This window comes from Solea senegalensis, linkage group LG6 (assembly GCF_019176455.1).
Source record: "Solea senegalensis isolate Sse05_10M linkage group LG6, IFAPA_SoseM_1, whole genome shotgun sequence".
NCBI lineage: Eukaryota > Metazoa > Chordata > Actinopteri > Pleuronectiformes > Soleidae > Solea > Solea senegalensis.
Window position 1 is genome coordinate 6652090 of NC_058026.1, and position 12610 is coordinate 6664699.

General features: G+C 41.4%; 1 protein-coding gene across 1 annotated transcript in view; it reads right to left on the reverse strand.

Annotated features, from left to right (window-relative positions):
• LOC122770945 (voltage-dependent T-type calcium channel subunit alpha-1I-like) overlaps positions 1–12610 on the reverse strand; it is a 171945-nt gene that overhangs the window by 125454 nt on the left and 33881 nt on the right. Inside the window, exon 3 of the mRNA XM_044028180.1 lies at positions 10453–10586. Within this exon, the coding sequence (XP_043884115.1) occupies positions 10453–10586 (134 nt within the window). The remainder of the gene's footprint in view (positions 1–10452; positions 10587–12610) is intronic.

Consider the following 12610-nt stretch of genomic DNA (forward strand, 5'->3'; position numbering starts at 1 on the left):
TAAAAAAAGGAGGTGGCAGCATCACACGATGCGAATCAAAGCTGGTGCAGTGTTTTCTTTTTTTTTTGTAAATGCTTTGCTCAGCCTGAGGTTAGGAGTGAAGAGTCGGATGAAAATGCCTTTTATCCACCGTGATAATTCACCTGTATTATACTCATATTCACCCATTGTGCCATAAATGGAAACCCTATTGATTTTGATAATGGAAAATGTTAGTTATATTAAATTAGAAATGACACAGCGACGTAAAAAAAAAAACAGCCAGTGAAGGTCGACAAACAAACAAAGTGATACACAATTCTATACAATAAGCAGAGTGAATGTCACTGACAGTCCCACTGCAAACACAAATACCCAATATCTCTCATCTCTTCTGACAAAAGCAATCCAACAATTCTCAGAGAAACACTTGCTTTGCTGTTTTGGTTAAACAGCTTGAACCGATACAAAGAAACTAATTATCTTCAACTCTAAAGCTTCTCCACATGAACAAAGACAGAGTACATTTACATGAAAATGAGTCGTTGTACTGATGTTTGCCACACTTTTAAAAATGAATTAGCTCACTCTCGGTTTACAAGGAATCCACTTCTAACTGCTTTTTGTTCAAGTTGCAAGTGAGCATGTAATCATCATCTTCTATTCCGCACTGTATTTCACTCGTATAACCATATTTATACCAATGTTTAACAAAGATCGAAGCTAATTTAAGCTAAAAAATAGTGTCTTAAATGTGTTGGTTCGTTTAATAAAGCGAGTCGAGGACTCAAAGTTTCAAAGTCACACAGTTTACAGATGAAATTTGCACATAAATTGCAACACGCACAGATAATCATAAAGAAAGCGCACACAAGAAACAATTATTTTTCATGAAAATGACTGCGTTTATCCAAGCGCACATATTTCTTATAAGGAGAGGAACAAGAATTTAAATATAGTCCTTCCACCAAATGATTGAGATCAATTATGGTCCCCCATCTGCTCTCCTTTTCCATGCAGTATGGCAGCTTAACATAACAACATAAGGGGGGGGACCCACTATTATGAATGTATATATATATATATATATATATATATATATACATGTATATAAATATACATGAAGTATATACACACATAAGCACGCATGCACACATACAGAAACAGTACGGGAAAACAGAGCAGACAGACAGATGGTATCCAGTGAAATCTGTAACCTATTTAAAAAACTTTTTTTTTCATACACAATATTACATTACACAATAATTATTATTATTAATACTACTACTACTACTACTACTAATAATAATAATAATAATTACACAATATTAATATTTCCCACTAATCCAATAATCTGTTACTTCATTTTAGCATCTTTTTTACATTTAAATAACCACAGATGTGATGCTAAAGCTAGTGGTAAACGCTCTGCCCTGTAACAGGCATGAACATGAACAAATAAATAATGGTGGTGTATGCAAAATTACATACTGCTTTTAACTCTCCACTAAAAATGGAGATAAAATGATACTTTTGCTGGATATACACATCCCTACATGTGACGGCGGCTGAGCCAGATGGCTGGTGCCGAAGGCTGCTTTCACAAGTCACCAGAACAGTGTCTGTTAGAGCTGTTTATGTTGCTTAAGTGATGGCGAACTGGCGTCTGCTGTTGTTAGGTGCTTTGTGACTGAATGATACGCCGGGAATATGGAGACGAGCCTTGTCTGGCGGTTCAGTTTGGATGATGTACTGCTTGAGCTGAACATATAAATATAGAAGCAGACATTGATTGGCTAACGCCTGCGCTGAGATATTTGCATAACATGATTTGCCGCTTGGAAAGTTCAACATTTCTCAATGTGCTGCTACGCGTAAGAGAAACAATGGGCTCCACAATGCAGTTTGGCAAATCCTGACACTGTCCCATTTAAAATGAACCAAGCAGCATTTTAGATGCTGTCTCCATAGTGTATGAGTAAGTCATCCGTAACTATTTCAACTCTTAAATAATTTGTTAGGACTTACAAGGCAAGTAAAGAACTGAATTAACTGACTCGTCAAACCCTATGGTAACATTCTCCTCTGCACAACTGATTTTTAGTTTCAAAAATGAAGCTGCTTGATGCGCACAAAGCCGAGGAGTCTATGAAAAAAAAACATCCAGAGGCTTCCACTTTGACATTTAACAAATGCCATTGAGAAAAATGGCAGCAAAGCGCAGAACTGTGGATATGAAGACGAGACGTGGCAAAGCAAAGGAAGCCACGCATCGGCTGGGCAGAAAGGTAAAGTAACGCCTGCATAAGCTTGAACTTTAGCAAGTGCTGATGCACAAACATAGACTTTATACTGTATATGAGCAAAGGAAGAAAACACCTCGCCTCGAACATCATCACTAAACGCAATTAAGTCTGCGAGACAACATCTAGGTGAAACGTAACATAAACCTGATTTGAAGATTTGGAAGCACTGCGTGGATAGTGCGAAGAAATGACTGGATGTAAGAGTCATTTAAGACATCGTGAGGAGGCAGTGTCACCATGGAAAGCATCTACCGTATGTGAACAGAGGCAGGAGCAAGCCATTAGTTATATGTGATTGCCCAGGGAAAGGTAATTCAACAATTGAAGCAAGAGAGAGAGCATACTTGATTCTAAATCATCATTCAGAGAATAGCTCTGACAATCCAGAGTGTGAAATATGTGTAAACGTGAAAGCCCTGACATTCCTTGTCTAATATACTTTGATGTCCCTTCCTTCCGTCTGCCGTACTGCGAGTCATTTTTCATGCATGCTCTCTTAAACACAACACAGCGTGTCTTCACCTCCTCTCCTGCTCTCTCTGCTGATGTCTGGGGACAGACAGAGCGCGTGAAGGGAGAATGGAGGATGAATGGATTCTGGGGAAAGGAGGTGTGCTAGAGCGGGCCTGCAGGTGCAGATAGCCTTGCAAACCCTCCCACTGATGACGGGCGCTAACAAAGGGATACACACATTTACCATATTTAAAGGATTATCAGCATTGTGTGGGCAGATTCCATTTTCAGTCAAACAAATAGTCCTAAACAACTGTTTTAAAGATGTAAAATTGTGGAGAACTGAAGTTTTTGCTGAGCAGGATTAGAAAATTGAACCTGAAGGGATTTATTCTGAACTGAACTGTTGGACCTCATACCGTGTTCCATTTACATTGAACACTGGAAGTTGGAACTGGGAGTGAAGTCACTCTTGTACATTCAGACATATCTATGGCTAGCCATTGCCTGCTCATCCAAGCTCAAGTTACGACTGGGACGCAGTCAGCAGCATCTGCTCATAGATGGAGTCGACATGCTTCGTGAATGCAGAGTTCATGCCCGTTTGTCTTAAGACAAAGAGGGCCATAAAACTCCATGTCCCAGGATCCTCAAGTGGTCACTGTGTGACATGACATCAACAACACAAATGGGAGGTTCCCCTCGTCCTCTGTCTCTCTCCCCCCTGTCCCCATGTGTGGAGGTAGGACACTTTCCCTTCTCCTCCTTGCACACAATGCCCAAAGCACACAGTCATCTCCCTTGAAGAGCAAGACACAGACTTGTCTGGTCAGCTCTCCTGAGGCTTCTTCAGTACAGAGGGATACAACATCACAGCAGCCAGAGAACCCCCTCTGCTGACCTCAGAGCAGGCCTGCTTAAAGCAGCCTGTTGTCATCCTCATCCCATCAAAGGCAGTGACAGAAGAGTCTGCCTTCAGATCACCTGAAGGAACCAGAGCCGAGTGAGCTCCACTCACAGCTAACTTTGTGAAAGGGACCTGAGCAACATACACCAAAGACACAGTCAACAAACAGCAACTTGTTCTTTCACTGTTACAGACACAGTGGTTGAAACCAGCCAAGATTGTTCCTGCTTCCAGTAGCACTTTCAAATCCAAACAATGTTTGTACAACAAAACCTCCAAACTCTCCATGCAGGCACAGCACAACTCTTAATGCTGAGTAATAGCAAGTGCCAACACTAAAAGAGTGAGGCAGATAAAGCACAACTCCTATCACTGGAGTGCCTTCTTTCTCTTCATACTCATTTTGTATCCCTCCGTCTTTCTCTCCTTCCTCTGTCTGTCCACACCACTGCAGGCAAATACAGCGGCACAGTGCTCCAACAAATTAGGATCAGTGTCAGTCATTGGAAGTAATGTCATTACTACAACCCAGCACAACATGCAGCTGTATATACTCTCTAATCACTATACAAAAACAGCCTTAATTTGGATAGACAGACACGCTATGGGCCCGGATTTATTGTGCATAACACAGTTGCCGTGTCTATGCAAGTAGTCGGAGCCCTCAGGGGAAAGACTGCAGGAATGGAAGAGTATGGAAATGCATTCATTGCAGTATTTATGCAAAAAAAAAATTATCAGTTACTTGCCTTGCAACATATCAACATATCAACACGTTAACACTCTAGGATGATTTAGACTCTTGACTTGTTCCCTTATTGAGCTGAATAGCTGTAGTTTTGTTTTTGATGAGTTGATAACACAGTGGGACACACGGTTGGTTTAGTGGTTAGCACTCTTGCTAGGAAGCAGAAAGACCCAGGTTTGTGACCCGGTCAGAACAAGGGCCTTTCTGCATGGAATTTGCACGTTCTCCCCATGTGTCCGTGGGTTTTCTGCGGGTTCTCCAGCTTCCTCCCATAGTCCAAAAACATGCAATTTGGGGATTAGGTAAATTGTATAGACCATAGGTGTCTCTATGTGGCCCTGTGATGAATGATGGCCAATCTCCGCTGACATAGGGCAAAAGGCAGGTACACCGTATACCTGCCCTATGTCAGCGGAGACTGGCACAGCTCCCTTGCGAACCTCATGTGAAGGATAAAACAGTAGAAGATGGAAAACCACCAAAAGAGGCCGAGACTCACAGAGGTTCAATACCTCGCCTTGCCTGTCCACAAGTCGAAGTGTCCACGGTTAGGACAGTGATCGCTGTGTGAACGCATATGAATTTGACACGTGGTGCTAGTTTAAGGTCTAGTGCGTGAGACTCGGTGGCATCTAATGGTGAGACTGCAGCTTAAAACACATCATGGACTCCATCCCTTCTCTCGGAATAAGTCTGACTTACTGTCAGGTATCACTGTCATGGCCCACGTGGGTGTTGAAGTCCCCCAGGAGGATGCTTTCCAGCAGCCATCCCAGGCACTCCAAAAAGGATGGGTAATCTGAGCTGCTGTTTGGTGCATAACCGCAAACAACAGTCAGTACCCATTCCGTAGCTTAAGCTCGCTTTTCATCCTCTGGAGTAAATCCCAATGTGTCGGCCAAGAGTTGGGGGGGATATAAGCTTTCCTACACCCCTCCTATCAACCACAGCACCTCGAGCAAGAACAGTGTCCAACCCCTCTCGAGGAGCTTGATTCGAGAGCCCACGCTGTGCATTGAGGTGAGGCCGACTATATCTGATCTTAATCGCTCAACATCCCGCAGCAGCTCTAGCTCCTTCCCAGCCAGAGAGGTAACGCTCCACATTCCATAAAACGTTTCCATAGCCAGGGATCAGACCGACTAGGCACCCACCTGCAACTGCCACCCAATCCACATTGCAGACCCCTGTGGTTCCTCCGGTAGGTAGAGTAGAGTATAGGTAGGTATATTCACAACCAATGCCTACCAACTTCAATGTCCGTAATGATAAAACATTATTTTCTTGATTTGTGAATGTAGCAACTATCACGCTACCTCAAAAAAACAACAGTGAAATGCAAATGTCATAATACACAAGAGCAAAATATGCAAGGCTTCCAGCTGGAGTTTGTTTATCAGAATTACAAATGACAAACAGGTATTCAGTGGGGGGGCCATGCCTAGGATAGAACATTTGGTTTCTGTGCTGGACACCTGCCTAGTCCACACCACACCAGTCCCCGTACACTCAGATACCACTCACATTGTTCTATAGAATCTAAGCGTGAGCAGTGGTTTGGTTCAGCTCTACAGGAAAAACTGAGCAGAGCCTGGTGTGGAATTCATGCTGCTCCTAATCCCTTTCCTGTGGCTCGCCTACTGTTTGTTTTTGCAGCACACTAGTTCCCAGGGGAGCAACATTTTATCAGGCACCCACCGCCCCCCTTCCCACCGCTACACACGCTGCATACGCTGCATGAGGTAGATGTAAGACTGGGGATTAATTGGTGGTGTTGGTTGCAGTATGTCTCAGAAACTCGTACCCTGAGTATTGAGTTTTTGGCGCATGGAGCTGACAAATTTCCATGGCTGCTTCTTGAACTGCGACTGAAGGGACGCATGAAGAGAGGGTAAAGGAAGACATATGAGCTGAAAATGCAGGATCAGAGTGGAAAATAGGGTCAAATCAAACATCATGAGAAAGCAGAATGATGGCAGTGGTGTCTTTTGTAGCGCAGAAGTTAAACTACTGCACTGGTGTGTGATGAAATTTATGGAAAAGTTGAGGAAACCAAGGCCAAAAAACGTGAATGAAAGATTTTCCCTTCAGGTTAAAATGTCAATTGGGGATGGAATGATTGGAAATGTAAAATGGAAAAATGCAGGAATCCATCTAACATAGAATATATGCACTCAAGTACAAAAATGCCATACAATACAAAAAAAGGAAAAATAATTTCAGTCAAAAATGAAGTTGCTGCTCTCATGTGTTCATCAGTTTTCATCAATTTTGCAGTGTGCTTATATTAGGGGGCTGATTGAATATGCTTTATTCCAAGGCCCTAAAGGCCCACCAGCGACTCTTCTTCCTGAGGACACTGAAGAAGAACCTATCCTCTCCCATCCTGGTGAACTTCTACCGCTGTGCGATCGACAGCATCCTAACCAACTGTGTGTTTATGTAGCATAATTTATGTACAAATAACTGGGCCTGAAATTAGCTTTGTCTGTTTCAAAGACCAGCAACCGCCACTGGGATATACTATGTGCATGGTTGGATGGATGAATGAGTGAATGACACGATAAATCATTCTATAAATTCACACAGCCTACACATTCAGCAGATTTTCCATCACTTCATATATGATGTAGCTATAATGGAAGTGAAGCAATTAATACAGTGTAAAGCTCATTTGTTTCATTCAAATGATGAGTTTCTGGATGATGAACCAAATCGCTTACTCGACCAATTTTATCACTGTTGTTCGTCTTTGTCAGGTTCAGCTGAGATGTTTGCAAAGCCATCAGCCAACAGCAGACACAAACTAATGCAGCATCCCCAGGTGGTGTCATTCCTCTTTAAAGGGGATCTGTTTACTGATGGTGTGTGTGTGTGTGTGTGTGTGGGGGGTTACTATTCTACATGCTAATGATCTCTTGGGATCACAAAAACAGGAGGAGGAAACTTAATTGTTTTGAGTCATCAAATCATGTTAATTACCTTAATTCTTGTGTGCCTGGAGATAACGTAGAGCATGGAATAAGCTAGGTTTTTCTGTTGTGCTGATTATTCCCTCACTGAACCTAAGTTCTATTCATTTTTTGAATTTTTGGATAATGGAGAGCTCTTGTACAGTATGTATTCATTCCTAAAAGCCGCCAAGGGGTGTAAAATAAAAGGATGACATGCTTTTCATCACTATAGGTAATGAACAACGTTTCCCTTTCCACAGACAGAGTTGACAGCTGCTTTGATGTCTGGGTGCAATAAAAATTAATTATGCTAAATGGACTGTGTTTCCCTATTCTTAATTATCACTCAAAGTGCTTCCCAGTACAGGTTGCATTCTTCAATGCTTCTACCCTTAGGCTTCCATTTAAATGCAAATTTTAACCACTTTTTCAAAAACCTGGGAAAAGAAAACGTATGTTTATTTTTTTTTGTAGCTACCCTGTTGTAGTAGTAACCTTAGGTTCATGGTTAATGCCAAAATCAAAAATGTGCCTACAGATTGAAGGTTTCCACCTTGACATGAGGACTACAAATCCCAGACTTTCCAATTAGTGGATGACCATCAATACTGTCTGACCCACACAGTCTGTGTTGATATAAACAAGTGCAGCATATGTTTTAGGTCAAGAGAGTGGGGGTGGGGGGTGCATCAAAGTGTAAAAAGTGTAAAATAGCCTGTAACATTCTGTCCTTGGGGTACTGGAGTAAAATGGTACGGCAAAATCAGGGTGCAGCTAGACCGGCTCCACCCACAACACTCAGAACAGAAAAAACAAATTTACACCGCAAGTCAATTTTAAATGGCACTGTTAATATTGAACAAAGGTGGCCCAAGAATGGAGCCTTGAGGAACCCCACATGTGATCTTTGTTTGCCCAGATTTATAGTTACTAAATGAAGCAACGTAATACAGATCCTTCAAGTCAGATTTGAACCAATTCAGCACACTACCAGAAAGTCCCACCCACCCACAGTTATATGTACTACAAAGACGAAGAAGAAGACAAAAAAAGAAAAACAAGAAGATGCCACTAAACAGCAGCCATTGTGGTTTGTTGTGTGCTGCCTCACGTTCGATGTCGTCGTACGCTACGTGAACAAACGTAAAGGTACTGTTCTCAGTTGAAACACAAGCCCGACCCAAGAACCGTACTGTACTTTACCAAAATAAATCATACCATGATAAAAACGCAGCATATGCCACTATTCACTATGTGTTCATGTAAGAAAGGAGGGAGGCACCAACGGAGAAGAAGTGAGTCAAGCATTGCCGTAGGTCAGCCCAAACACAATATCACTGGAGACACAGAGCACTCTCGAAACTGTGAACTGTGTCACACTGCATGCGAGTGCAGCACATCTGTCTCTCTGTATTGTTGTGGCACACGTTTCACGCGAGTGAGCTGCACAGTTATTTTCCTCTCGCCTGTTTTTACCGCAAACTAAGCCAACATTTTTTATTTACACTGGTTCCAAAGATAACTATATATTTATTTCTACCCTAGCCCGGATGCTTCCTTTCTGTGTTGTAAACATTTATATAAAGAATTAATCTTGTCAGTTTTATGAATTCATCACACCGGCTAATTGTTGGCGCATATTCATTATCAGTAACAGTCTGACCTTGTGCTAATTTTGTGGCAGCGTAATTAAGCTGATTCATTAAATTAGTAAATTGATTAGCTGAGCTGAATTACATTATTGTGCTCCTGTCAGATGTGTCCCAGGTGAAACCCAGTGATGATCGGTGCGTTAATGTTCCATGTTACTTATTTAACATATCTGGTCATGCACGGTAGCTCAGTGGATCATGAAGTGTCAGGAAAGACAAAGAAGGTTGCGCCGGAAAAGGGGATTCAAAGTGTGACCTTTAACTGTTCCCATGACGAATCGTAGTTAAACATCTTCGCTTTCAAAAATGTCCGATGTGCTGTCGCTCTCGCATACAGGATTAAACACTGTGATATCTTAGGAAACACATTTTTGTGATAAATCTGCCTCTCTATGTGTGAGTACAAAAGAACTCAACAAATCAAGGATGGATTTTTTTACTGAACTTGGTGTGAATGTCACCCGGGATTGTATTTACAGTGGATAAATGTTTAGCGCTCACTGAATGGAAGACAAAGTCTGCCTGCCTGTTGAGCACAATATACTGTACCTGCTGCATATTTGCACGGAGCAAAACTATCTAACAATCTATAGCGCTCCAGGTGTCACATGACTCAGTTTGGAATTGGTTTGCTGACATTAAAAAGTGGGTCATAAAAACTTTGCTGAAACACTGTCAATACATATCAGTAAATGAAGATGTCATTGGCCACCATGTGGCCAATGACATGCGAGGACGGACTAAGATCATACCATTATGTGAAAAAAGGAAGGGGCAGACATTCCAGAGACAGCCAGTGTAGTGGTACAGGCCAGGTAAACAGAGGGAAAATTTGAAGAAATTAACAAAAAATACTGTATATTTTGGTAAATAAGTAAGTAAGTGAGTAAGTGATAAAATGCATAAAAATAAGGCTTTTATGATAACACTGATTAAACAACTGCTTACCAACACACCAACCATTCATAATTACTAAATTAGGCTAAGGAAGTCAAGCCAAAAGAACCAGAACTTTGAAAAGAGCTGGGCTTCCCATCACTAGTTGCTCAGGTTTGGTTTAGTCTTCTGATGACATATATGGTTAAAGCGCATCTGAAATCCTCTGGTTGTTAAAATATTAACAATAAATGGAAAATGGAGAATGAAAGTCTTGGCATGGACATAATAAATATGATAAATTAGTGTGTAAATGTCGTGTGACTGTGTGTATGCAAGTACTAACAGAGCAGGAATTAGCTTATGACAAACAATATTCCGATATAGAAAAGTTAGCATTGCTGTGTATCCATTGCTCCCACTAGTGCTTCTAATTTGCAAATATAGTGCTTACACATCATACTTTAATTTGTCCTGTGCACAGTTTTCATTTCATTTCTGCAAAACCTGCTGGGAACAGAGAACCATTCACTGTTCACACACATAAAACAACAAAAGGGAACAGGCAGGTCCTTACCCCGCCATGACGATAAAGAAATCCAGTCGGTTCCACGTGTCCCCGAGGTAACAGCGGTGACCAAAGATTCCCAGCGCGACCATCTTTATAACCATCTCCATAGCAAAGAAGATGTAGATAAAAGCATCAAAGGCCTAACAGGAAGACAGAGGAGAGACAGAGGCAACATGTCAGTAATTGAACAGGCAGAGACTACTATTCCTCACTGCTGTGAGCACCGAACGCTGACATCCATTTATCTCTATTACGGCTGGAGTCAGATGTTGGGTGGATGCGAGAGGGAAACATATTTATTTGACTGATCAAAGGTTCAACTGCAGGTCGACTGGGATGTTCCTGAAAGAGGTGATTTGTTAGAGAATTACAATCAGCGATTACGACTTTGAACGCCATGTATTATTATGTAACAATTCCTTTATTTCATGACAATGGATGAGTTTTTTTTCGTGAATAGATTAACGACCATGCTTCAGCAGGAAGTAGAAAAACACCTCCCTTTACGATGAATCTGTGTCACCATGCCCAAAGTTATTTCGATGCCATTTCACAGAAGCTCCACGTGAGACAAATGGTCACAACATGCATAAGGAAAGTCGTGATTTTAATCCCAGGTTTTAATCCAAACAGCCTTGGGGGTTTCCAACGAAACACATGGTTTTAAAATGGATATTGAGCCATGAACGATTTCATAAGCTCTTCCCTCGCTTCCTTAGACTTCTCTTAAAAGTTGTCCTCCTTCTTTCATTCCATACCTCCTTGCTTATCCCCTGCTTACTTCAGATTCTCTGCCTACAACCAAGTCATCTTTTGCATTGACAAATTCACACATCCACCTCTCACTCCTATACCTTCTCTCTATTAAACCTCTGTTCCTCTCCTCCTCCCATCCGCCTCCCTCTTCCTTTCCCCCACTTGAGCAGTTTGCCCTAAACAGAGGGGGTAATGGAAAATAATTTGTTTGAGCAGTAATCAGAGATAAGCCCTGCATTGACACTCCCCGCCTCACTCCCACCTTTAATCAAGCATCTAATTAAAAGGAGTGAGAATAAAAAGCAAATAAATCAAAGAACTCCACTTCCTAATGCATGTTATTGCTGTTGTGAGCAAAAAGCCTAGATTAGCTGACGCTTGTGTTTGTGTATACAGCAGGGATTAGAGATGAACCGACATGCTTGGCAATGCCTTTAATTTGATTTTCAGAAGAAAGCACTTCAGGCAACACTATCGGAATCAGAACCATTGATGTGGATCTCGGTTTTGTCACTGCCGAGTAAAAGAAAACTTGTATTCAGCAGTCCTCATTGCTGAAGGTGTGCAGAGAAGCCAGACTTGGCTTACTAATGAGGGAGAACGGTCATAGTTTGCAACCTTGACCTTTGTCAAACCAGAAAGAAGGATTTTGCAGAGTTTAGACGCCCAAGGGAGATGAAGACTGGGACCCCAACAGTCAGGACAAATACATCCTCTACTGACATTTACGTACATACAGTAGCTCTCTTTAACAGATCTCACTCTGTTTTGCTTTTTCTTTTCTACCCTAGAAATAAAGAAAAAATACTAATCAACCAAAACCTGGGAGCTGACTGAGATGACTGAAGTTTCTGCTTCATTTAATGAATTAATGAATTAATTAAAGTAAGAAAACAGTAAGCTCACTGTGTGGGTTAATCTCAGCTCTTAAAGCTCTTAAAGGCCCAAAATGTCACCTGAACTGTAAGGTGTTTTCTCGACTGATGTATGGACATTATTTTGCTACTTTGTCTGAATAATGGAGATTCAAAGCTGATTTCAGAGTGAACAAAGACACGTTTGACGTACTTCTTTGGGCCAAGTATAGAGAGGTGTTGAAAGTGCTCACTGTATTCCTAAAAGTTGAAAAAATTTTCATCTTCATGTGACATGAATGTGCCCAGAAAACATGTTACATCACTCCTGCTGAAACTGTATTTGTGCACCTATGAAGATGCTGCATGTGAAAGCCTCTTAAACAGCATTGTGTGAACTGATTCGGTAATGGGTTGAATTTTGTTACAGACAAAATTGATATTTCAAAAGTTTAAAAGTTATCCAGTGAAATTGTGTTGACAAACATGAAAACTCTCCTCTTTGTAAAATATGAAGACGGCGACTCAACATTCTGAACTTTTCTAAATCCAAA